A 24920-nucleotide genomic window follows, 5' to 3' on the forward strand; every position below is an offset into this window, starting at 1 on the left:
GCCAAGTGTAGTTTATTATAGCAACATCTGAACACACACACACACACATTGAAAGTGAGTCAAAGTCCAAGAAAATGTAGTGTTTATTTGGGTTCATTTCCTGGATTTTTGGGAGGGGTGTTCCAAGACTTCAAAATAAATGTCAGAGACTATGAACCTCTGAACTCAAACTTCACCATATGATTCTTAATTATCGGCACACAGACACAAAAACACAAGCCCCAATTTCGCCCCCAAACTAATGACACATAAAGTGAGGGTGAGGTTAGAATGCTTCTTCAGTAAGTCGGTTGCACTAAAGACATCATGGTCGTTTCCCATCGTGCTCGGTGGTGGCGACCAGCAGCTTGTAGATTGTCCCGGATGGACTGACACTTAATATAAGACACTCAACACTTTCGGCTCCCAAAAGTCCCAAACACGAGTCCATTAGCTTGCAGGACAACTGGGACAGTTGTCAACTTTCCAATCGTCATGACGTTCTTCATCCTTCCTCACATCATCACAATGCTGAAATCCAAACACACGTCTTTGGTTTGGAGCTTCAAACAATATTTGTCTTTTGTTTTCCTCCACCTTTCAGACAAGTAACTTGCTAGCGCCAAAAAGAAGCCATCCTTTGTCTTCATAATAATACTGTGTATGCGTGTGTACACACTGTTACAACTTTGACACATCCAATTGACTGCTGAGATAACCGGAGTTTGTGTGATGGGTTGTGCTAACACAGCAGACGAGTTAGCCTCCTGGGCTCCAAAACAAGCTAACAGCAGTGAGCCTCAGGAGCTAAAATGATCACATGATCACAATCAAAACACATTACCTGTTTTCCCTGGTAACATAAGACATGCTGAAGCTCTCGCTCTCTCACACAAGCGCACGTACGCACACATACACACACACACGCACACATACACACACACGCGCACACACACACACACACACACACAGTGTACAGCATGTAGAACTGAATCTTCTGTGTGGTGAGGCTCAGTGTCAGAGGTCAGTGGGGGCTTCCTGGTTTTTGAGGTCAGGCTCACTGAACTGTCGTCTCATGCGCGGAGGCGGAGTGGTGAAGCCCCACCCACTCAAAGGCGGGCCCAGGCCCAGGATGATTTCAGCAGGAGGGGGTGGGCCGGGAAGGCGAGGCAAACTGTGGTAGTTTGGGAAGGGGGCAGGCTGGAATGGTGCATTGTGGGAGTTGTAGTATGGATGATGAAGGTGAGGATGTTGGTGGTTGAAATAGAAGCCTGCTTCCCTGTCCCTTCCGCCTCCCCTCTCACCCCCCGGTCCGGGCGACACCCCTCTCCTCTGGCTGGGTCTTCCTTGATGACCACCGCCCCTGTGATGCTGGTCATTGCTGTGGTTAAAGTTGCCGGGGGTAGAGCTGTCGAATGAGTTTCGGCGATAACGGCGCTGTTGGTGGGCTCCCCCCTGGTTGCTTTGGTTACGCTGTTGCCAGACACGATTTGGACTGGGGGTTCGAATGCGTGGGGGCGGGGCCTGGAAAGGGTGGGGCAATAGAGGCGGAGGAGGTGGAGACTTGGAACTCTTCTCTTCCTCCACTCCTTCTGTTCCCGCCCTCTCCCCCAGACCCAGAGCCTGCAGGGCAGCGTTGGCTGGTCCCCAAGACAACCGGTGGGCAGGGTTACTCTTGAAAGGGAACTTGAGCTTGCACTCCTGTGGAGGGATGAAGCGTCCAGTCCCTGGGAGGTGCACGGGCACGGTGGGGGGTGTTTGACCTACAGACGGCATAATTAGTGAGTGGGACAGTGTGTAAAAACCAGTGTGGATCTTGTTCTCACCTTGGTTCTGGTTCTGATTGAGGCCTCGCAGTTTCTTGCTAATGTTCTGCTGCTGCAGGTTTTGAATTCTCTGCTGTTCTTGTTTCAGCCAGCGGAGGCGCCCTCTCCTGAATGCTGGATCTTCGTCCATCAGACGTTGCACCCTGGTCTCTGGCAAGTCAGCATCCTGGTCCCTGTGAGGAGCCTCTCCTCCTTCCTCGTTTTCCACATCATCATCCTAGAAGGGAAGGCGGCCTTAAGTTGGGCTCAAGTTGAGTGATGTGTCCATAACAAGATGGCAGTCAGCGGCTCACTTGGACAGGTATGACGCTCTCCATCTTGATCATTCTGTCACGCAGCGCTTTGATCTCCTCATCCTTCATGTTGTTCTGCAGCTTCACTTCCTGTGGGCCCATGTGCACATGAACGTCACACAGGCGTGCACATGAACGTCACACAGGCGCACACATGCACAGTCACCTTGACGCGGGACACTCACCTCCAAAATGTCTGTCAGCTTGTCAATATGAGCCTTCAGGTCATACACCTTTGCTTTTCCTCCTTCTCCTGCCTCTCCTCCTCCTCCTCCTCCTCCTCCTCCCCCCTCTTCTGGGGGGGGGCTCCTCTCTTCACCAATGCCGACGGTGTCACACACATCCTGGGCCACTGCTTTCCAGCTGTCCTTCTCATTGGCGTCCTTCTTGGCATACATGCGACACAGCTCCTTCATCTTGACAATGGACAGTGCCTCGATCTCCTGGCGGGAATGACGGAAGTCTCCCAGTGCCACCTGAGATGGGTGGTCACGTTTTAGTTTTAGTATGTTGTGACAGCACCGGAAGTGGCACATGTCTGTGTGTGCAGTCTACCTCGTAACAAATCTCTTTGACGGCCTGCAAGCGAAGATCCTCCATGGTGACACGTTTTGGGTCTTTGCTGATCCGCCTCCTCTGAGGAATCTGATAAACTCTCTGAGGCTCCCTTCTCTTCCCGCTACTCGGAAGACCACAGCGCTTCACGATGGACTGCACCTGTGGCGTACAAAGAGAGACAGTCGGTTGGACAGTCGGACATACGAACAGACGGACAGTCAGTCAGTCAACCTTGTTGGCAGGTAGTTTCTCTCTGAGGGAGGAAATGAGTCTCCAGCTTTCCTCACAGGAACGTTTGTCAGAATCATCTCCGCTGTCACTGTCTGCATACTGCACATACACAAGCAAGCTGGGGGTTAGAGGTCAGGTCTGATGCTTGGGGTGAAAAAGAAGATGACAGACCAGTCTTTGCTGCTCAAGCAGCAGGTCAGCCTCCTCCTTCTCCCTGCGGTACTGAGTCTCCATGTCCTGAAGCCTGCAATATCCATCAGACCACTGTCAATCAATCAGTCCCGGGACTGAGAGTTCAATGGTAGGCGGTCCACCTCTTCTCCATCTCTAATTTGATGTCAATGCCTTGTTTCTCCAGCAGCTCTTTCTGAGCGTAGTTCCAGTCCTCAGGCTCCCCCTGCTGGTCCACTGTGGCGCTGCGCTCCCGCTCTAGCCGCGCCTGCTCCGGGTGGTTGAAGCGGAAGACATGATTCTTCCCCATAACAATGCGGTTCCCTAGCAACCAGGATGTAAACAAGCGGATATTTGCATCCAGTGGACATCATCATACTGCAGCCACCATGTTTGAGGCTCACCTTGTTTGAGGATGACCGCCTCAGTGATCTGCTTCCCGTTGACGTAAGTCTCCGCCCCCACCAGCGGTTCCAGAGTGACCACCACTGCAAAGACACGTTAACATGCTTCACTCACACACTAGTCACGTGACAGAGTGAACAGCTGGAGGTTACAAGCTTGTAACGATACCTGACACACTTCCTGGCAGCTTTTAGACACACACACACACAGAAAGAGAAGGTCACTCACACACAGACACACACACACGCACACACACACACACACACACACAGGGTAACCAGCAGAGGGTGGACACACTCACCTTCTCCTTGCTCATTTGTTTCACTCACAAACACGCAGTGGATCTCCTTGATGAAGTGACCAGATAGCTTGATGTCCACATCCAGCTGTCCCACCCTGACACATTAATCATATGCACACACATTAATCATATGCACACACATTAATCATATGCACACACATTAATTGTCTCCTGTTCTTTAAGGAATAGAAGTCCATGTCCTACCTAGTGAATCCTTCCTTGATGTAGTACAGGAGACACTCAGACATGAGAGGGTCCTCATTCAGGTTAACCAGATGAGGTGTCTGCACACACACACACACACACACACACACACACACACACATACCATGATGCCCAAAACAAAACCCCGTGACTGTCCTCTAGCAGTGACTGATGAACAAACAATAAGAATTACTAGTCTGGTCACACAACACTCACTCCTTTAGGAGAGAAGACACCCAGAGTCCCTCCATCTTCTTTAATAGACACGCCCATCTCCGCCAAGAGCGCCTCCCTGCGACACACACAGATTGACACATATTCCAAAAGAGTAACAATGAAAGAGCTTGACTTACCTCTCCAAACGAATGGATTCCGTCTTCCGTAACTTTTCCTCCCAAGTTTCATTGAGCTCGGCCATGATCTTCTCTGTCTCCTGATACGCACATACACATACACACATGAGAGAACATGTCTGCTGTCATATTAGCATCATCATCATCATCATCATCATACCAGCAGCCTCTCGGCTGCCTCCTCTTTACTGATGGGCTCCGTGGCAACGGCTTCCTCTCCAGCAGGAAGATGATTGACAGCTACTGACTCATCTGGGCCCAGAGAAGAGGTCAGGGTGTTTTATGACTTTCCAGTGCAAGGTCCGAGATGAATGACAAGTTCAAACACACCTGAAGAGGCGGAGTCTTTCTGATCAGCGATCCCATTAGCTGTGATAGTCAGTGGCGAGGACACGCCCTCAGGGGAGGAGCCATTGTTGTTGGCTGCGACAAAGGGAGAAGGTCATGTTTCTTTTGGAACGTGTACACACACAACTGTAAATACCCGCCTGTAAACATACCACACATGCCAGCCACACAGAAAACTTGTGAGCTAGATGCCCACGTGTACTGTACCACGTGCCGCCCTACACGTACGCGTACACGGTCTGGAATTAACTGCTTGAATCCGAGTACCAATATCAAAGATTTTAGATCATCCGATCAGTTTATCACATATCAATATTGGACTGGGACACCCCTAGTGTGTATAATCTGTATAATGTATGCAGCAGCATGTGATGTCATGTACCGTGGTTGTGAATTAGCTCGTGTAGACCCTGAGCAAAGAGAAGGTTCCGGAGTCGCTCCACTTCTCCTTTCAGTTCTCGGATCAGTTTTGCATTGGGGTCTTCATTGATGATGGCGTTACAACGGATCTGTTTGGCTCGATCAGCATACCTGGACCATTGAAGGTTGAGAGCATATAAGTCAGAGGAGGCGCAGAAGGAAAAAAGGGGAGGAGGTTGACGTCTAACCTCAAGGTGCTGAGAGTTTCTTCATAGTTGATGTCAGCAGGACTGAGAGCAGCAATCATGGCTGTGCGAGAGTTCCCCCCTAAAACAAATGTGGAATTCTGCCGTTAAGTCTGCTGTGGGTCTTATCACGTTTCTCCAGGTTCCTCACCCAGGTTCTCCTTGAGAAGCCAGGTCAGAACAGAGTCTCTGTAGGGAATGAAGTCACTTTTTCTCTTTTTGCTGCTTTGCTGCGGGAAGACGAGACGAGAGAGTCACCTTGAAATACCACAACGATCAATACATTTTAAAATAAGTCGGTACCATGTCAGCCAGGGCGGAAATGACCTTTCCCAATGTGGTCAGAGATTTGTTGATGTTTGCTCCTTCCTGTATGCAAACATCATAATTACCTTCCAGACATCAAATACATTAAAAACCTGTGAGCTCTGACCTTTAACCGTGTGCCTTTCGCCCCTGATGAGTCGGCGCGTTCACTTCCTGCCAGGTCCACTAGACTGATTTTACTGACCTGAGAAGACACTTCAGGTTCATGTTTGTCCATTGTCAAGAGTCACGTGTGTTGTCACCTTCTCTGTGTCCAGTTGGGTCATGTGATCTCTGCGCCGCTGGCTGAAGACAATGGTAAAGACGGCATGGGATCGGGATGACGTTTCATTCATGTTTGTGGCCGCGACAGTCCTGTGAGGTCAAATCACACACATACAGTAGATCAGAACCTTTCCAGGAAAGTAACCATCCTGCTCTGTGTGTGTGTGTGTGTGGGGAGGTGGGGGACAAGATGCCTTACCGGGCTTTGTTCCCAGCATCCATCAGGTCACGGATATCACTGAATCCAGTCACAGCTAGTTTGGACAAGTCCTCGACATATGGCCCCAGTATAGGATGCTCCCGCACACGCAGAGTCCCCTGGGACTTCGGGTTCAACAGATCCCGGACCCGCTCACAGTAGATCTCCATGTAGGACACCTGGAGCGGGGCCGACCAGAAGGTGTCAGCCGACAGCATTGACCGTACCGTCTCGTTAGTGAACTTGGAAGGGAAGGAGTTACCTCCACGGAATAGGTCAGGTCCGGATCCACATTGGACCCAGTCCTCTGGAACAAGTCCTCACACAGCTGAAAACAGACACACCATCAGTGCTCTGGTCAGAACTTTCCAGGTTGCACATGCTCACCTGTGGAATGATGCCTTCCTGCCCCGCCTCCTGCTTGCCCATCATGGTGTAGCTCTTTCCGCCCCCCGTCTGGCCGTAAGCGAAAATACACACGTTGTAACCTGCAGGAGACAAAACGGTGAATGCTTTTTGTCTTGACGTAGCCTTTTTACATCATCTACGTTTTTACCTTCGAAGGCGTGCAGCAGCATCTCCTCGCCAATATCTTGGTACACCTGACGCTGGCCTGCAAAGGTGGGGTCGTCCGCCTGAACACAATCAGAGTCAGTACCAAGATTGTACCAAGGATTGTAACGTGGGAATATCTGACATCACCGTTGTGTGGGACCAGTAGGAGTGGTCAAAGGTGAAGTTCTTGGCTGCATCTTTGGCCTGTTTGGGATTGATGATGCCTGAAAGTACAAACGAGAGGTTACGTGTCCTGGCAGTTGGTCATGATGGTCACCAAGGTGCACACGTGTCTTACAGGTAGTGTTCCCCTGCATCTGTATGACACACTTGGCATTGCGGCCTGTCTCTCTGGAGTTGAATGGGCGGACTCGCACTGCCACCTTTACCGATGCACCTGCCATCTCTTGGCTCCGCCCACTCCACCGTTGAGCAGCCAATCAGAGAGCCAGGTCAAATATCAGGCTGAAAAACAACATTTTAATCAAATGTCGAGGTGACTTGTTTTCAGCGGAGCACACCTGCGCAGCTCCCACCCTCTTTTCAACTGATTAGTAGTTTGGTGTCATCTTCTTGACAGGCTGTTATAAAACGCCCATGCCTCAGGACAGCTCGTCACCTGATAACATTCTTTGTGTGATTATAGATATAGAAGATGTAGATAAAGATCAGCAGGTTGCAGCAGTCACAACATGTAGCTAAAAATACACACACTCACACACACACATTGCTGGGATGCCTGCCGAGCGCCACTTTAGCCACAAGCTAACTTTAGCATGTTGAACAGACTCTGAGAGGAAGAATTTACTTCCATGTTTCGGGAAAAGGAGTTGTTACTAATTGTTGTCCCTGTGCTAGGGCGAAGAAGAAGTCATCACAACGGAACACGTCAACGTTGAGCATGGCGCATCCCGGTGAGTAAACAACATGATTGTTTGGAAACAGCTGTTCATTGATTAAGGACATGAGAATGGCATGATTCTAATCAGCGAGCACGTGAGGGGGCGGAGTCATATCATCATTCCGTCGGAAACTTATGTCAACACCTTTACGTAATACTACTCGTCTGTGACGTCATCCAACTCACCTATACCTGTCGTCTCACGCAACTACCACCATATCCACACTCGAGGGCTACTTCCGGTCCAGGCCTGTCGGTACCGGGACACACCGTCACAAAGTTGGGTGGGGGCGCTCCTGACACGCACGCACGCACGCACACGACCGAGCGAGCGAGCGCAGCACAAAAAAGCACAAAAAGTTGGCTCACTTACGACGTGACGCAGCTGACGTCACCGGCCGCTGGAAAAGTGTAGACGGAAAGTTGAGGGCCGAGACCGAGCGGAAGGCTCGCAGGACTCGGAGCACTCGACACCCGGCCGTCCTTCAGTCGTCCTCCGGTCGTCCGCGTGGAGGTGGTACGCGGTAAAGCGCGTTTAAAGTGGAATTTAGAGAGGGAAAATTTAGTTGGAATAACAGGAAAGGAAGGGGGAGGCTGGCCGGTGGCGTGGCCGCGCGGCGGGTGCGTGCCTGAGTGCTGCCGGGCGCGCTCCCGCGACGGACAAGTCAGCCACGAGACTCAGAACACTCGTTGCCCCGCCCAGTCTAGCTGAGCCCGCCTCTTTGAAGTAGGTGGTAGCAGAGGTCTCGGATTTTTGAGGCCCACAATCCAGGGTAGTCAAAAGAAAAGTTGACAAACATGTGTACAAAAGTGTATGTACTGTATATGTACGTGTGTGTATACATGAAATATACAGCACACGGGGTGCAACAATACATGTATTTATATCGAACCGTTCGATACATACAAAATTCCTTCAAACCTATTTCACCTATACCACTGTTTTTGGTTTTAAGTTCGCCTTTCATTTACATTATTTTGAACATGGGTGTGAGGTGATTTCATTTATTAAGGACCTGTTTTTTGCCACTTGCTCATGTCTGCCAATACGCACTTAAAAAATAAAAAAATTTGGGTCATATTAGTCAATGACAACATTTTACTATTGTATATTTAATTTAGTTTTTGGTCAGAAACATTTAAGTGTGACCAACATGCAAAAAAATATGCATGTATAATTATGGTGCTTTCAGTTACCATCCAGTGTTGTGAGCTTCGGATGTTACACCATGCAGTTCAGGGAACACCGTGCACCTTGCCCAAGTTGGCTGCTCACCAGTCACCCTAAACATAACCGCTGTAGAAACATGATGTTTAAATGGTTCCCATCCAGCAGCCTTTCCCGTCTCCAACAGAACCTCATGGTTCCATGTGTGTTTACTGAGCTTTATTGTGAATAGGAATAAATGACATCACTTTAAAAAGTAATCTTGGTCCTGCTGTCAAACACACAAAGCAAATAAGTCATACAAAAAGGTATTTGTGTTTTAAAAGAAGTCAAGGTCGTCTGGTGCGTCCAGGTCTCTGTATTCGATGATGGAGCGTGGGTCTCCTCGCATGCCCCTGCACACACACACACGCATGCACACAGACACAACGTTACACATACTACACACATATCAGGCATCAACTTTGTTTTTCACCTGTTGTTGCGTTGTTTCCCGGGAAATGCGCCACCTCCTAACTGACCCCTGAAGTTGTCATACGCCCCACGTCCAGCTCCAAACTGGTTGGATGGGTAATGAGGACCACCTGTGCGCACACACACACACACACACTTTATGCGAGTGTTGCTCTGGAATGAGGTGTTTAATGAATGAATGATAGTATGTTACCAGGGAATGCGGGCATGGGAGGCCTGATGCCAGGTGGATATCCCAGAAGGCTTTGCTGTTGTGGCGACTGACCAGGAAAGCCAGAGGGAGGAACTGGAAGCACACCAGCAGCTAAAAATCAGAACACTACCCACAAGTCCTTTCCAACAAGTAATACCTTGCGCTGGTGGTGGGAGGGGCTTGTTCTCAGGGAGGGCAGGTCTCTTGGCGTCCAACAGGTAATTGTTAAAAAACTCCACCTCCTGTCTCACGGCGGCCACCTTGTCACCGTGTTTGTTTAAGATGTGTTTGCGCACAAACTCTGGAGCCTAGATGGGTGTGGGGGGGGGGGGGGGGGTTACCATGAAAATAGCATGTCAGTCAGGTCATGTAAACATGCACATATACACATAACTGAACTCACCTTAAACTTCTTCCCACTCAGAGGACAGAGCCACTTATCTTTACTGAGCTCCTGAGTGTTGGCTGAAAGGAACTTCTCCACCTACACACAAACACACACAATCAAGTCACATGCTGATACATAACATAATGTTGGTGGGCGTGCATCTCACCTCCTGTTCTGGGTCTTTCTTGCCCAGACGTGCTGCATCTTCTGTAGCCAGAACTTCTGACGGACTCAGCAGAGGAGCCAGACGCTCCTCGCACATCTTTTGATGTTCACTCACTGACCAAACAAAGCACACCTGCTCAACCATACAAGTAGGTTTGTGTGTGTGTGTGTGCATACGCGTACCCTCCGTTGAAGTGATCTTGGCCACAGGTAGGGGTCCACGCACATGGAAAAGTCCACAGCGATGAGGCATCTCGTCCTCAGCAGGGTACTCACAGAAGTTGTAGTAGTCGACAGAGTGGACCAGACGCAAGTAGACCAAGAGTCTGTCCAGGACCTGCACATGTACACTTTCATTGAAAGGAAACGCACAAACAAGAGTGACGGAGCTCCTCCCACCTCAAGCAATTTCTCATCTGTCTCCACGGTGACTTCAGAGGAGGAGTCTTTGGCATCGGTTGCTTCGCCGCTGTCGCAACCAGTTAGCTCCTCCTCCTCAGCACTGACCTCCTCAATGAGGTAGTCAGTGATGTTGTTGAGGACGGGGTTGGTCTCCATCTGCTGTTGCATGTTGACATGTAGCATCGAAACCAAACAGCAAATACAAAAGACCAAACAGGAAGTCACACCTGTCCCTGCCACAGCTCGCCCTTCTGGTCCAGTGCATGCACGAGTCTGGCTGCTAGACGGATGTCGTTTCTCACCACAGGTTTATGGTGCGTCAGCCCATTAACGCTGCGAACACGCCGACACAAATCTCTGTTGACCACGGGAGAGAGCTCGCAGTCTCGTAGCTGCAGGGGTGGGAAGACACGGCATCAGAGCATCGCCAGCGTCACCGCCAATCGTGTGCCAGTGTGATGTGTGATGATGAATGTACTCTGATGTTCTGCAAGTTCCAGCAGGTCTCTTTAATGTTGATGCTGCGGTCAAAGGTCACCCAACAGCGACGGAAGAACCTGACACACACAGACCTTTAACTTGGGAGTGGTCAGAAGGCTTTGATGTGACACACTCACCTCCTCTCTGGTTGAGGGTCCGACAGCGCCACCCGCAGGAAGCCCGGGTACCTGAGACACAACTACAAACAGAGATGGTAAGGACATCGTCGGGGTGTTGCCAGCTGTACAAGGTAGGCGTGTGGACTCACAGCGGTGATCTCTTCCTTACAGACATCTGGTGGGATGCTCCTTATGAAGAGCGAGGTGGTGAGGTGGAGTGGCCGAGGCCTCGCCGGTAACTCTGGAACAAATCACATTACAGCGGTCATGACATCACTGGAGTGTCTTACATGGCTTACCTTGTTCCTCGTCGTCGTCGTCCTTCTCTCCATCAGAGTGGGAGGAGTCAGAGGCGGACCCCTCGCCGCTGTCAGCTGACATGCTGCGCTTCCTTTTCCTGCCCTGCAGGAAGTAAGCGGGTTGAATATCGGCATCCTTAATAGACGAGCAATTGCTCGACAGAAGCAACTGACTTTCTTGGCTTCCTTCTCTTCTTTCTCCGACGCCTCCTCTTCCTCATCTTGGCTCGGTTCCTTCTCGCCGTTCTGCTTGGCGTCTTCGTCCATGCTCTAAGATGCAATTTAGCGCTCAGTGTCAGCTGCGCGCTTTGCTTGTGTTGTTCTTACCTTGTGGCTTTGAGCCCCGCCTACTTCGTTGGTGGCCGACTCCTGGGACGACTCGCCACCGGTCACTGGCACCTCGAGAACTTTCAGGTCCAAGTCTGTGCCCCCCTCCATCTTTATGACAGCTGTAGATGAGAGCACAACGTGAGGACTGGCTCACACTTCCTGTCTGCTCACCCTCGCTTACCTGCATCCAGCACTTTGATTATGGCAGGAGCGTGCTCCATGTCCAGCGACACACTGTCCAGCCACTTATTGTCTGACAGAAAGAGGAACACGCCCAGACGCAGTTTCAGGGCGGCCAGAGACTCTGCCTTGCTGGTCCTGATGTCATCAGGGTGGTACTTGGATCGGAACCACTCTTGGTCTTTGTGCTGGATAAAGAAGTCTTGCAGCTGCTGCCGCCGGAAGTCCACTTTGTACTGATTGTAGCGCTTGACTGCCTCAGTTTCATCAACGCTGTCCTCCATGTTCAGCAAGAAGTCCTGCAGTGACATGCGTGTGGCCAGTCACATGTCTGGTCACATGACATTAAAGGACATTTGACTCACCTTGAAGCTCCTCATAGTGGGGGGGCCTGGGGGCGGGAGGTCAGGATCCACCATTGCTAACCTAAGGGACATTTTAGTCCATGAAAATATCTGTCACCTGCATATACACATGCTAACAAGCGCTAAATAAGACCCATTACTATCAACAGTAAATTTTAAGATTTTTAAACCATTTTCTGCCACAGTGACATAGCAGTGGCACAACACAGCGGCGGGAGTCCAGCTCCCGTGCAACCCACCACCACAGCTTCAAAAATTCCTTGGGGGAAACCTTGACACGCACCTGCCCTGCAATACGTGACCTCCGTGATGTGGGTGAAGGTGAGGAAGGTCCGGTGGCCAGCCCTGAGGCCCCACCCCCGGAAACAGCGCCCCACCTCCTCCATAGGGTCGCTCGAAACGGTAAGGCTCTCCCCGATGGTCATCCCTGACAGATTTTGTCATTAGGGGTCATGTCGAGTCTTGACATAGATGTGTTTGAGCTGACACTCACCAATCTCTCCTCATGCGTTTGTGTTGCGGACTAACATGTCTTGGTGGCGAAAATCTGTCCCTGCGGGCACGATCATAGTCCCGCCTCCTCTCTCTGCCACGCTCCCAGTCCCTGCATGAGCACACACACTCGTTTACCCATCACTGAATGAATGACACATTGTCTTTCTGGGGACTCACCTGTCAGGCCAGTCATCCCGTCTCCTCTCTTCTCTCTCTCGAGAACGTTCCATGTCGCTCCTCTCTCTTCTGAACTTGTCCCGCCTCCTTCTGTCAAACTCATCATCGCTGTCCCCCATTGGACTGCACGCTGCATTGAGAGGAAGTTCAGCAAGGCGCATTAAACAAGAGTATTGATTCAGTAGAGACAATGTTGTTGACGGTTCGAGGCAAAGATTAAAATGATTGCTGCTTATTCTTGCCAGGCAAATACATATAAACACAGATTGTCACAAGCTGGATTTTAGTAACAGGGTGTGTGGTTTTGCTTAAACCCGCAATAGCATTCAAAAGAGTTAGGCTAGGCGTTAGCCGTGTAGCAGCTAGCCTTGATAGCACCACAGCTAGCACTGCCAGCCATTTATGCTCGTCCTTCCACATTTTGTTCACTTCAATTCATTTAGATTTACGTGTGAGAGACAATAACACGAAACGGTCGTATTTATAAATGACATTTTACCTGGAACGTTGCCGAATGAAACACAAGAGCCGTTAATTCTCAGCTAACACAAGCGCTGCGCCGCCAGAAAGAATGACCACGACACTTCCAGGCGAAAGTTGCCCTCTCGTGGCCGGGAGGGAGATAGTATCTTGCGAACTTTTATGTACAACTTATTTCCACAAACGGTCATGAATATTCTATTGTGTTACCCTGTGCACTTGTTCTATTAGTAATTGATGAATGTCTGTAAACTGACAATGCTTTATTGTAAAACAAATCAATATTTTTTTCTCTACAATAATTTCAAGTACGGACAGGGAGGACAAATATTTACTGTGCTGCTTCAATCAATTTAATGTCATGTTGTTTTACATGTTGTTAGGGCGTCCAAAGGCGTGTTAACACGCCGCTCCGCACGGTGGCGGTAGTGTACTTCACGAGCTGTTTGCTCGCTGCCTTTGGGATAAGAGGTGAACGAAACAACAACATGGCGTATCAGGTTGCCAGGTTACAGAAGTCTCCGCAGTTTCACCGATTGTGACACACTTGACTGCATTTCCACTCAATTGTGAGTTTATATCACAGAAGACGATTTCAGACGACGGTTGCACCTTGGAACCGTCGCGTTTGACAACAGCACGCCTTTTTAGCTGCTGCTGGCGGCTAACGTTAGCACGTAAGATATAATGGTACAGTATATGTTAAGTCGTGTTAACATAGGTTTAATGCCAGAATGGGTCGCTAACGTCAGAATTTAAGCCATGATGATACGTGTTAAATTGTGTTAACATAAGTTTACTTACAGAATAGGTGGCTTTAGCACTGTAAGCTTTGGTGAGACATCTTAAGTTATGTTGGCTTAAGTTTAAGGCTGACATGAGTGGCTAACGTTAGCACGGAAGAATGTGTTTTGAAGTGTTTCCTATTGACTAATGAGGCCATTAGCTGATACATGATACATGTTAAATCAGGCTAACATAAGGTTAATGATAGCACGAAAGCTATGATGACACATGGTGTTAAATCTATGCACACTATTGTACTATTGCAGCCGTCACTGATCACTTGCTTGTGTCCAGTGGTCCCAAGCCGTCCAATGGAACGAGCCGACCGTAGACTGGTGAAGAACCAACCATATGACGAGAGCGTGGAAGTGAGCGACTCTGCAGAGGACGTGAGTATCTACGGGCGCAGCCAGGTAATAACTCTCAGCTTTGCCTCCACTCTGGAGTGGCCGGGTGTAACCATTTTGCACTTTTGCAGGCTGAGCATGGGAGGAACAGGAGGGTGCGTGGCCTGATGTCGGCCAACAGCAGCAGTGATGAGTGTGATGAGGAGCAACAGCCTCAGAGGGTTAAAGGACCGATCAGCAGGCAGGGTGGGGTCAGCCCCAATGAGGAAGACGAAGAGTCCGAAGAGGACTCTGAGTCGGACTCGGATGATGATGACGATGATGTAACGGCCGAGGCTCCTGAGGGTGCGTACGACCCGGCCGACTACGCCAACCTGCCTGTCAGCACTGAGATCAAAGAGTTGTTCCAGTACATCGTACGGTTAGTCACCGCATCACTGTAATGATTGCATGCCGCTGACGCCGCTGACTGTGTGTCGTGACCCAACAGGTACACTCCTCAATCTGTGGAGCTGGAGCATAGCCTGAGACCGTTCATCCCAGACTTCATCCCGGCTGTGGGCGACATCGACGCCTTCCTGAAGGTGACACTGTTAATGTCATCTTGGTGGGGTCAAAGGTTATAACTTTCTCGCACATAGGTGCCGAGGCCGGATGCCAAACCAGACGGGTTAGGCATGCTGGTTCTGGATGAGCCCAGCGTCAAGCAGTCGGACCCCACGGTTCTGTCGTTGTGGTTGTCCGAGGAGACCAAGCAGCACGGAAACACAAAGGTAAGAAAAAGGTGTGCATGCCACGCCCTCCTCTTATGCGTGCATCCGTTGAACAGGTGAAAGTGACGAGTGTGGCCAGTCCTCACTCCAACCCGCGGGCCGTTGACAGCTGGGTGGACAGCATCGGAGCCCTGCACCGCTCAAAGGCGGCAGCCAGCGTTCAATATGCACGCGCCATGCCCGACATCGACACCCTCATGCAGGAGTGGCCGCCGGATGTGGAGGAGACACTGGCTGGCGTGCACCTGCCCCACGCTGGCCTCCATTGCAGCCTGCCGCAGTACTGCGACATCGTGTGTGCCCTGCTGGACATTCCCGTGTACAGCAACCGTATCCAAGCGCTACACTTGCTTTTCAGCCTCTTCCTGGAGTTCCGAGACTCGCAGCACTTTGCACGCACCTGACACCCTCCACGCCATCTCCGTTTCAAGAACATCAACTTTTCACTCCCTTAACGGCTTTACCAACTTTTTTTTAGAGAGCTCAATAAAACCTTTCGAAGTTGAGCCACTCGGTTGCCTCCCTAACTTTCTTCTGTTTATGTTGTACAGCAGTGCACTGAATCAGAAGCAATATCATTTTCCAGAAACAGTTCATATTTATCATCCTAATATCATCACTGAGCGCCATTAAGATAATGACAGTCCCGCAACTATAAAAACAAAATATTCAGGAAAAAAAATAAGTATATGTTTTTGTAATGAGCTGCTATGGCGGCTGCACAATAGGGAAAAAGCCGAAAGAAAAACAGAAGTAATGTCAAATATGATACAGTACTGTCATATATTTATATATAAGACATTTAATGGTTGTTTTTAAAGGGCACACGGCGTTCAGAACATTTATTGATATTTAGAGACGATATTTTAAATTTCTTACTTTTAAAGGGTCACGTGAGTTTGGGGTCTTGCACTGACTGCCAGATATTGCAGATGTCCCTTTATTCCTACGTTTTGTATTTTGCATGACATTGAAAGGCCTGATCTCTTTAAACGAGCATTTTTACTAATAAAAAAGGCCTGCGTTTATTCGCTTAGTTAGTTGGCTTTTTACAATCATTTTCATGAAATATATTCATCATTTTTATCCGTAAACTGATTCTCATCTGGCAACAGTACTCTCCATTTTATCCAACATGGCGGCTTCGGATTGCATCCTCCGTAGAATCCTGAACCGGTCCCGACACGGCTCTGAAAAGGTCCTCACAGCCAATTTAGTGACGTTGGTGTTAATTACAGTGAATAAAATGTTCTTTTCGTGGCGGTTCTTGCTTTTGTTTTCGGTCCGCTTGAGTTCGCCAGCTAAAATGCTGGTATTTAATGTAAAGTCGCTTCAAACGAAACGTTACCAAATGTCTTGTTTGTGCCGTTCGGGCCTTGCTGGTTTGTTTGGGAAAGTCTTGGAAATGTTTTTGTTTTCATTGTTTGTTTACCGGGCCATTAAATTGACCGGCATTAGGGCGTGTTGATGCATGTGACGTGATCCCACACGGCTAGCAAATGCTATTAGTTACTGTATGTACAGTATTTGTTTAGGAAGACACAATATATTCTGACAAGCCCATGTTTATAAACACAGAGGAGACGTTATTTATATCATTATTTCATTCTAAGTGATTTTTTTCATCATTAAAAATGATCAAAGACATATTAATTTAGTCATAACGTGTTTAGAAGCCTTTGTGTCTTTGGGTATAGATAGTAATTTATAATATAACATTTTTCTACGCATAAAGTAAACATTGTGTACTGGTTATCATCGCCAGGCTGAGTATCTAGGTATGTTAATTGAAATACTGGATTCTTCCCCTAGCTAACGATGTTACTGTTATTTTCAGAGGTCAGAGGTCGTCTGCAGGGAGACGCTGTATGTCCTGGATGTGTCCCGCTACACACGAGACCTGGGAGCATCCGTCTACTTCCCCAACGCCGTCCTGACAGGTGAGACTCGGTGCCTTCTCTGCGCCACCTCAAACCACTGACCTCGCCGCTCGATGTATCCAGCGGCCGACTTGTATGACATCACACTCAGCGACCTGGACTGCCGCCTGCGCGTCACTCTGGATCCCACTTTGAACCGGCTGGTGGAGAGGAACGTGCTGCGGTGTGGGGCGGCCTTACAAACCACAGCCTTGGCGCCGGGTGTCACGTGCACCAGGTGGGTTGTTGCGCTCACGTGTGGTGATTTCGGAATGCTTAACCGCGGCGTATGCACAGCTTTATTCTGGTGCGTGTGGACGTGAAAGATGAAGAGGCGGACGTCAGGGTGTCGGACTACGACTCGCTGCGGTGGACCGCGTCCTCCGAAGTGTCAGGTACTGTAAATGAGCTGCCAGCCATGGTTTGCCTACACGCTTGCGGTTGTTAAATCTGCTCATTTTTCAGGTCCTCTGAGGGCTAATCGGACGCTTTTCCTGCCTCTGTGGAACAACGTGGACTACAGCGGCGCCGCCTGGCGAAAGACTCCTCACCCCGTGGAAGAGGAGGAGGAAGACGAAGAGGAGGAGGTGAAAGGTGGGTTAGTGTGATGAAGGTGAGTAGCTGGCAGCTACATGGATTTCTTTGTCCTCAGATCACCATCCTAGCGTGACCGTGAAGGACCTACGTGATGGGTACTTGTCCAAGTGCCTGGGCGGCATGCGCAGTGCCATACGGCGTCAGCTGATCGTACGCATCATGACCAAGTCTCAGCTGCTGTACTACGGCAAACAAGACAGCAATTGCAGGTGTCCTTACAGGGTAAATAAGGGCAATTCCATCTTCCATCAACGGAGGACGCAGTCTTACTTCCTGTCATGTTCAGGCGCTCCTGGAGGTGTGTGATCACACAGGAAGTGTATCTGTTGTATTGTGGAACAGCATGTGTGTCACATGGTACCGCCCTCTGAAGCCCGGCGACATCATCAGCCTGAGCTCCTTCCGCATTAAACAGCTGTACCAGTCTGAGTGCAACGACATCGGTACGTACGTTGTTGGTGAGCATGTGTGATGTTCAGGAGGTCACGACCTCCACCGTACTTCCACAGAGATCAGCGTAAACAGCCAAAATCCCGCCGCTCGCATTGCTGTCCTCTCAGAATCGTCTGTGGTGGCCAAATGCCGGCCGCCAGCACCCACGTACAGCTTCTACAGCAGGTACCGCCGCCCCTTGTCCACCTCCAGTGGATGTGCCCACAGCAACCACGACCACCGCCGCTATTGTCTTCTCTTTTTCAGCAAGGAGCTGACGCAACGTCCTCACAAATCCCTGTGTGATGTCATCGGCCTGCTCACTTTTACGGGACGTGCCGAGCGAATCAGGAGAAAAGGTGAGTGTTGTCACGGTGATAGCTTATCAACTTGCTCAAACGTGTTTATTGGTAGATACTCTGGACGCCGGAGGAGGGACGGAGTTGTTGGAGTATCGCTGGTTGCGACTGGAGGACGGAACGAGCACTCGGCCCATCTGGGTTAAGCTCTTCTCCACCTCTCAGCCTGAAACTCATTGCAAGCTCTGCCCATGTGAGACAGACACACGCCGCCATCCTTCGTTGTGTGTGTGTGTGTGTGCGTGCGCATGTATGACGAATGCTCATAACCGATGTATGCAGTATTGGTGGTGGTGTGCACTCACTTGACGGTGGTGCAGAAAGCCGGCGGTGTCTTCTACCTGACCACCACGATGAACACGCAGCTCTACTGCACAGGTACGCCTCTTTTTGACATTATCACTGCGCTGATAGGTCACTACAGTTTGATTGACAGGTCAGGGCTACCACTCAGAGATGAGTTATCGCAAGACGCGGGCGGTGCGCGTGTTCCTCAAGTGGCTGAAGCATCACGACGAAGCACGTGTGCAGCAATCAGCTCTGATTGGAGGATTTTTCACGTACCCGCCCCCTCCCACCTCCTTGGAAGTGTATATGAAAGATAGCTCAGGTGAGCCCAGTTCATTTCCGTGTTGAATACAAAGTCTGACAGAACGTCTTACAGGTGAGCCAGGTTTCCTTAAAGGGGCGGAGCTTCTAAGGGAGATGACACAACTTTGTTATAGGGAGCGACGTACCTTCTGTGTCCAGGCGGCTGTTACCATGGTGACATACTGTCGCAGAGGAGAGGTACACATGCATATCAAACGCACACGTATACATCCACGTTGATAAGTGTGTTATGTTTTCAGGAAGAACACTGCATCTTTTGGACTGACACTTCTTCAAGCATTCCCCCCTCATCCTCGCCACCCACCTCATCGTCCCGCCCACTGCTGTCCCCCAGTGCCAGGTATTTACTAATCAATTTCAACTCCAGACTTTGTCATCAGTAATAGTTTATGTGTGTACACAGTAGGCCGTTTAAGAGGAAGTTGCTGTTGCACTCGGACTCTCCAAAAAAGGGGTGAGGCTTGGCCACTCCCACTCATTAATTAATGCATGTTAAGATGTCATCGTTGATTGATGTCACTCTCTGTCTGCAGACCGCCTCAAGCCACCTTACAAGCGGAGCCCAGCAACAAAACAGGTACGTGCGTGAATGCGTGTATGTGCGTTGTAACCATCGCGCCCTCCTATGGAGGTAACGAGGCTACAACGCAAACAAGAAGGTCGCGAGGGGGGGGGCGGATATCAGCTGTAAGAAAAAAAAGGAAACACTGTCGAAAAATGCTTGGTTGCCACCACCACGGCAGTTTAATCACTCCAAACCAAACCCCACATATCATCCCCTCCCTAACCAAGGAAGGAAGGAAGGAATTCTTAACCTAGGAAGGAAGGAAGGAAGGAAGGAATTCTTAACCAAGGAAGGAAGGAAGTAAGAAAGGAAAGAAGGAAGGAATTCTTAACCTAGGAAAGAAGGAGGGAGGGAGAGAGGGAGGAAGGAAGGAAGGAACTTAACCTAGGAAGGAAGGAAGGAAGGAAGGAGGCAGGGAGGGAGGGAGGGAGGGAGGGAATTCTTAACCTAGGAAGGAAGGATGAAAGGAAGGAAGGATGGAAGGAAGGAAGGAAGGAATTCTTAACCTAGGAAGGAAGGAGGGAGGGAGTGAGGGAGGAAGGAAGGAAGGAATTCTTAACCTAGGAAGAAAAGGAGGGAGGGAGAGAGGGAGGAAGGAAAGAAGGAAGGAATTCTTAACCTAGGAGGGAGGGAGGGAAGGAAGGAAGGAAGGAAGGAAGGAAGGAAGGAAGGAAGGAAGGAAGGAAGGAAGGAAGGAAGGAAGGAAGGAAGGAAGGAAGGAAGGAAGGAAGGAAGGAAGGAAGGAAGGAAGGAGAGAGGGAGGGGGGAAGGAGGGAGAGAGGGGGGAAGGAAGGAATGAAGGAATTCTTAACCAAGGAAGGAGGGAAGGAGGAAGGGAGAGAGGGAGGAAGGAAAGAAGGAAGGAATTCTTAACCTAGGAAGGAAGGAGGGAGGGAAGGAAGGAAGGAATTCTTAACCTAGGAAGGAGGGAGGGAGGGAAGGAAGGAATTCTTAACCTAGGAAGGAAGGAGGGAGGGAGGGAGGGAGGGAGGGAGGGAGGGAATTTCTTTGCAGATGATGAGGATGCATGATTACAAAGATGGCGCACGTATATATAGCATGTATGGAACTCCTGTACCTGTTCCCCAGTACATAGATTATGACAGTAGTTTTCTTACAGCTGAGTCTAATATAGTAGTGCCGCACCTATGGACCCCACTACCTCTGCTGATGGACTTCTGTGGCCATGACAGCGTGAACATGCTAAACTGTGTTGTCGTACAGTGGTTCTCTTTGAAGCATCCATGGAGTTTCTCCAAAAGACCAGTGACGACGATGACGAGGACGACGACGACGATGAGTCCTCTTTTGTCAGTTGCCCCTCCTGCCCGGATTTCCCGCACATCGCTGTAGAGTCGCTGACAATGCGCTACAACCCCGCCCACAAGGACCAGCAGGCGGATGCCGTCGCCATGGGAGGACGCCCGACCACCAGCGGTGTCACCTTTGACTCACAGGATTACTACACCTTCACGCTCAGAGGTAATACCTCACTTGTGACCCTCTGACCTGTGACGTCACTTGTGACATGTGACTTTTGCGTCAGTTCTGTCAGACGGCGTCGTCGTCTCCGCCATCTTTCTTCCTCAGTCACAGTCTTCCCGCCTCCTGCCGGCTTCCCTCCCCCATGCCAACACCTGGACCTCCATTTTGTCCCATGGAGCCTTTTCTTCACATACACACCCACCCTCGCCAGGTGAACACACACACACACACACACACATGCACACAAAGCACGCTGGGATAACAAAGCTTTACCGTGTCGCTGTGCTAGGTGACCTCATTGCCATGGCGCCGCTGCTAGCCAAACAGAGGATGGTGTGCTTATTGGAGGCGTGTCATCTGGGGGGGGACTCCAACGAGGTCATCCTCACTCGAGCGTTCCCGCTGAGCAAATGACGTGAGAACAAACCCCGTTGGTAGTTTGGAGTGTTGGAACACAGTATCTGTGCGAATGTTGAAGTACGACAATCCCGTCTTTATTGCGGTTAATTGGTTCCAGACCATTCCTTATTTAAAAACGGAATATGTATGCTTCATTTAGGTTAAGAATTTGTTGTAATTTATTATGTTGAAAAAAACCATGATAGTGTTGAGGGACGACTGTGTGTGTGTGTGTGTGTGTGTGTGTGTGTGTGTGCTAGGCATAAGACGTCTTTTAGCACCATGGTTTGAATGTTCAGTTTTTCGACTGGAAAGTTGTAAAAGGTTGTTGTGACACTCAATGAGTGTGTTGTAATGATGTTGTGTTTGTTGTGCAGTTGTGCACAAAGACAAAAAAAGCAATAAAATGCATTGTTTATCTTTTTATTGTCTGCGTTTGGTCAGGCTGCGGGTGCACTCAAGCGGGTGGACATACGGGTGGATGAAGTGGCGTGGTCCGGTGCATGGGTCGGTGGGTGAAGGCGTGGTAAAGTGACCAGGTTATGGGGTATCCAGGGGTTATGAGTGAAAGGGGTGTGGCCAGGTGTGGTTTAAGAGGGCGGGGGTTGGGTCAGTCGAAGAGGCGTGGTCAAGTGCTGTGTCGCTGACAGATGAAGTTCAGCTTACTGGAGCAGTGTAGGTCATTGAGGCGGCCGTCGTTATGTACATGAGCGCAGTCCTCGTCTCCGGGTCCGAGGCCATGATGGGTCCAGCTGTCAGGCTGACCGGGTCGCCAGTGCCTGCGATTCATGACGTAAGGTGTATGATTGACCCACTCCCACTTCCCCGTCCTCTCATCGCTCAGTCCAATCCAGTGGAAAAGGCCCGACATGCGTTGGTGGATAAAGTCCTGAGCAAAGGAACATGAGCTTGTTAGTGCCGCCGCCTAGGGTTTTTGTCTTGGTCCCGAGTGACCCACTTACCCACTCAGAGTCAGACAGCAAAATGGCCAAGTGCGACTCATGCCCGTTGCACCAGTCTCTTGCGTCATGCCATGTCAGGAGGTTGCGGCTGAAGAAGTAACAGCTGGAATGGGAGCTCTGCCAGCCAACAGGACAGCAGCCATCCTTCGTGGAACCTGACGTTCCTCACACAGAACCCGTCAAGAAGAGCCACAACGCTACATTTGTGTGTGTGTGTGTACCATTGTTGATGATGCGTTCCATGGAGCATTTGAGTGACGCTACCGTCCTGCTGATGGTGTCTAGAGCGGAAAGCTGCTTCAGAGCCTCCGAGGCTGAAAAAAACACACCCTCACTGATGTCATATGACTTGGCTCACAGTGTCATGTGACTGGTCTCACCTGAGCTGATTTCTTCTTTGTTGTTCTCTATGGCAAATTTCAGCCGCTCCACGTCTTTGGCGCCGTCTGAAACGATAACGAGGCCACATGCTATCGAACAACACAAGAAGGCAACAGAACAGACGTTCTTTACCTTTGGCGAGCTGCTGGATGCTCTGCAGTGATTGGCTGACGTTGGAAATATTTTTCTCTACTGACCATAAACGGCTTGACAAACTGGAGTCTGTGTGAATATGCATATACGTACTTGATGACAACACCACTTTACGCTTATGGACTACTGTGTCTTTGTGTGTGTGTGTGTGTGTGAGAGCGCTCACAGCTGGCTCCCAGTACAATAGTCAGAACCAAGATGGCTGCTGCGGTCAGAACAGGAAACAAGCAGCGCCTGAGCATGGATGCACCTGAGCGAGGGACACGGGGGGGGTCTGACATAGACCACATGTGAGTTTTCATCTCCTCACACACACACACACACACCTTTGGTACCTTTGGTCCAGAAGGATCTGCTGTCCTCTTCTACATCATCATGGTATTCAGTTGTCATGGTAATTGGCTTCTTTTCTTCGCTGTGCTCGTCTTGGTCGTGACAAAAAGGAGCACTGACGGCAAACGTTAACACAAGCTGAAGGTGACTGACCGCCGCACGAACTTTGAACCGACCAATAGACTGTGTGTGTGTGTGTGTGTGTGTGTGTGCGTCTGCTAAAGTTCATGCATTTATTTTTCTACACACACTCTTTATTTACACAACTTTGCCAACAGGTTGACACTCATGTGAGAGGTCACCCTTCAGTGAGGTCATCATTAAAGTGCAGGAGGATGGCGGGGGTGAAGAGGTCGCAGTCGAGGCGTAGCAGCTGTAGCTTGACATCATCGTCCGGGACGTTATTCTCGCTTAGTGTCTTATTCATGTCCAGACTCAGTCCGTTGTGTTTCCATGTGTAGCTACATGCGTGCGAGTTGTAGGGGAGGTAACGCTCCCGGATTTCAGCCAACGTCTCCTCAGAACACACCTGAGCCAGGGAGGGAGATGTTAGCCTCTTAGCATTTTGACTGACAGGTCACCAAGTTTAGTATAAATCCAAAGAACGTGGGACGGATGCGATGCTTGATATTGAATTCACCTCCAGTCTCTGCTCCTGTGATGTCAGCGTGTTGATGACTCGTATCCACCTGGTTTTAGATGACAACCGGCCCACCTCGTAGCGCTGGTCCTTCCACCAGGATGGATCAATGTCACTGGCCCAGTCAGAGCGAGGCACGGCAGGGGGAATGTGCACGAATCGTCCTCTGGGAGTATAGTAGCTCACACAGTTGGTCAGTGGATGGATGAAGGTCAACACCTGCAACACAGAGATGGTCAGGTGAGCTTGGTCTGATTGGTCCGATTGGTCGCAGTGGATACGGGTACTCACGTCTTTGGTCTCGGGGTCAAACCAGCTGCTTATGTCCTTTCCTGCAAACTCCAAGATGGGCAGTAGCAGAACATCACCTATGAATGATCATCATTCATATGAGAATCAAAATGTTTGTCTGAAGAAGGACAAGCGTCAATCTCTCTCACCCTCGTATTGCTTCATCAGGGGGGTCAAGTCACACACTTTGCCCAGGAAGGACACCCACAGGTCTGCTGATGTGTTGTGAGCCGCCACTTGAGCAGGAGTGAAAAAGCGTGGCCTGACTGACGTCATCACTTCGGATTGTCGAAAAAAAAAAATACTTGCGCTTAGATTTTGTAATGGTCTTGTTGTTAGGTTACCTTGACAACAATGGGCGGGGTTCGATGCCGACGTTTGCCCTTTGATATCACAGTAAGCCGTATTCGATGACGGCACATTCAAATGTCACGTTTTTGTCAACATGACAAGAGTCTTTTGACTTCACCGAATATATTTTAAGTATTCTAATGACGTCTTTCTGTATCAAAATAATGTATTATGTAGAGAAAGATAGGGAAACCGAAAAAAAATCAAAGTGTGTGCGTGTGACGTGGCAAACGTGATATCCCCTTTCACGAACTTTCTACCGGACACCAAATTTTTGACAAAAAAATCCCATTTGTCCAC

General features: G+C 49.8%; 6 protein-coding genes and 1 long non-coding RNA gene across 27 annotated transcripts; 3 read left to right on the forward strand and 4 right to left on the reverse strand.

The window, feature by feature from the left end:
• Positions 1-59: 59 nt before the first annotated feature.
• Positions 60-8167, reverse strand: si:ch73-375g18.1 (kinesin-like protein KIF1C). The gene is made up of 28 exons (XM_058065694.1): positions 7894-8167; positions 6918-7084; positions 6767-6843; positions 6621-6699; positions 6452-6552; positions 6327-6392; positions 6065-6243; positions 5844-5955; positions 5708-5785; positions 5578-5643; positions 5426-5504; positions 5278-5356; positions 5052-5200; positions 4652-4744; positions 4482-4573; positions 4322-4401; positions 4185-4260; positions 3969-4048; positions 3765-3859; positions 3463-3546; positions 3202-3382; positions 3059-3131; positions 2888-2986; positions 2654-2815; positions 2284-2574; positions 2099-2188; positions 1806-2022; positions 60-1742 (listed from the first exon to the last, which is right to left on the reverse strand). Exons 2-28 carry the CDS (start codon positions 7021-7023, stop codon positions 997-999), a joined length of 3630 nt encoding a protein of 1209 aa, XP_057921677.1. The 5' UTR covers positions 7024-7084; positions 7894-8167; the 3' UTR covers positions 60-996.
• LOC131124850 (uncharacterized) lies at positions 1048-9341 on the forward strand. Its single transcript, XR_009128941.1, has 3 exons — positions 1048-2106; positions 7478-7533; positions 8714-9341. It is a non-coding gene; the product is annotated as an uncharacterized LOC131124850 (long non-coding RNA).
• Positions 8386-13419, reverse strand: LOC131124843 (serrate RNA effector molecule homolog). 4 transcript variants are annotated; one of them, XM_058065705.1, is made up of 21 exons: positions 13255-13419; positions 12756-12885; positions 12577-12687; positions 12367-12510; positions 12084-12144; positions 11720-12017; positions 11536-11657; positions 11383-11478; positions 11209-11311; positions 11059-11150; positions 10928-10989; positions 10789-10867; positions 10538-10702; positions 10308-10466; positions 10092-10245; positions 9910-10022; positions 9759-9839; positions 9513-9663; positions 9356-9448; positions 9164-9272; positions 8386-9083 (listed from the first exon to the last, which is right to left on the reverse strand). In XM_058065705.1, exons 2-21 carry the CDS (start codon positions 12872-12874, stop codon positions 9008-9010), a joined length of 2388 nt encoding a protein of 795 aa, XP_057921688.1. In that variant the 5' UTR covers positions 12875-12885; positions 13255-13419; the 3' UTR covers positions 8386-9007. The 4 variants fall into 4 exon arrangements, with proteins under 4 accessions (XP_057921688.1, XP_057921686.1, XP_057921687.1 ...); XM_058065703.1 differs by having other exon boundaries at positions 9356-9466; XM_058065704.1 differs by having other exon boundaries at positions 10308-10469.
• Positions 9721-15647, forward strand: ift46 (intraflagellar transport 46 homolog (Chlamydomonas)). 12 transcript variants are annotated; one of them, XM_058065715.1, is made up of 7 exons: positions 9721-11004; positions 11081-12485; positions 14316-14434; positions 14500-14789; positions 14859-14952; positions 15010-15141; positions 15198-15647. In XM_058065715.1, exons 3-7 carry the CDS (start codon positions 14333-14335, stop codon positions 15543-15545), a joined length of 966 nt encoding a protein of 321 aa, XP_057921698.1. In that variant the 5' UTR covers positions 9721-11004; positions 11081-12485; positions 14316-14332; the 3' UTR covers positions 15546-15647. The 12 variants fall into 12 exon arrangements, with proteins under 12 accessions (XP_057921698.1, XP_057921705.1, XP_057921704.1 ...); XM_058065722.1 differs by lacking the exons at positions 9721-11004; positions 11081-12485 and adding an exon at positions 12761-13925 and having other exon boundaries at positions 14316-14410; XM_058065721.1 differs by lacking the exons at positions 9721-11004; positions 11081-12485 and adding an exon at positions 12762-13912 and having other exon boundaries at positions 14316-14410.
• A 149-nt stretch (positions 15648-15796) lies between these two features.
• On the forward strand, positions 15797-24813 carry si:ch73-71d17.2 (RPA-related protein RADX). Of its 4 annotated transcripts, XM_058065700.1 has the most exons (19): positions 15797-16339; positions 16979-17081; positions 17145-17298; positions 17358-17455; positions 17526-17654; positions 17713-17879; positions 17944-18100; positions 18167-18275; positions 18357-18448; positions 18504-18641; positions 18731-18826; positions 18885-19058; positions 19113-19237; positions 19300-19400; positions 19464-19514; positions 19594-19637; positions 20850-21107; positions 21172-21321; positions 21400-24813. In XM_058065700.1, the coding sequence occupies exons 1-19, from the start codon at positions 16277-16279 to the stop codon at positions 21522-21524; spliced, it is 2334 nt and encodes a 777-aa protein (XP_057921683.1). In that variant the 5' UTR covers positions 15797-16276; the 3' UTR covers positions 21525-24813. The 4 variants fall into 4 exon arrangements, with proteins under 4 accessions (XP_057921683.1, XP_057921680.1, XP_057921681.1 ...); XM_058065697.1 differs by having other exon boundaries at positions 18167-18448; XM_058065698.1 differs by having other exon boundaries at positions 18167-18448; positions 19467-19514.
• On the reverse strand, positions 21921-23521 carry asgr1a (asialoglycoprotein receptor 1a). 3 transcript variants are annotated; one of them, XM_058065725.1, is made up of 7 exons: positions 23341-23521; positions 23172-23255; positions 22985-23074; positions 22852-22917; positions 22693-22785; positions 22472-22626; positions 21921-22398 (listed from the first exon to the last, which is right to left on the reverse strand). In XM_058065725.1, the coding sequence occupies exons 1-7, from the start codon at positions 23396-23398 to the stop codon at positions 22138-22140; spliced, it is 807 nt and encodes a 268-aa protein (XP_057921708.1). In that variant the 5' UTR covers positions 23399-23521; the 3' UTR covers positions 21921-22137. The 3 variants fall into 3 exon arrangements, with proteins under 3 accessions (XP_057921708.1, XP_057921707.1, XP_057921709.1); XM_058065724.1 differs by having other exon boundaries at positions 23172-23279; positions 23341-23519; XM_058065726.1 differs by lacking the exon at positions 23172-23255.
• LOC131124848 (cytochrome b5 domain-containing protein 1) lies at positions 23571-24900 on the reverse strand. Of its 2 annotated transcripts, none has more exons than XM_058065728.1 (4): positions 24419-24900; positions 24270-24310; positions 23979-24197; positions 23571-23867 (listed from the first exon to the last, which is right to left on the reverse strand). In XM_058065728.1, the coding sequence occupies exons 1-4, from the start codon at positions 24543-24545 to the stop codon at positions 23637-23639; spliced, it is 618 nt and encodes a 205-aa protein (XP_057921711.1). In that variant the 5' UTR covers positions 24546-24900; the 3' UTR covers positions 23571-23636. The 2 variants fall into 2 exon arrangements, with proteins under 2 accessions (XP_057921711.1, XP_057921710.1); XM_058065727.1 differs by having other exon boundaries at positions 24270-24346; positions 24419-24896.
• Positions 24901-24920: the final 20 nt, after the last annotated feature.

The sequence above is a fragment of the Doryrhamphus excisus genome, chromosome 3, assembly GCF_030265055.1.
Source record: "Doryrhamphus excisus isolate RoL2022-K1 chromosome 3, RoL_Dexc_1.0, whole genome shotgun sequence".
NCBI lineage: Eukaryota > Metazoa > Chordata > Actinopteri > Syngnathiformes > Syngnathidae > Doryrhamphus > Doryrhamphus excisus.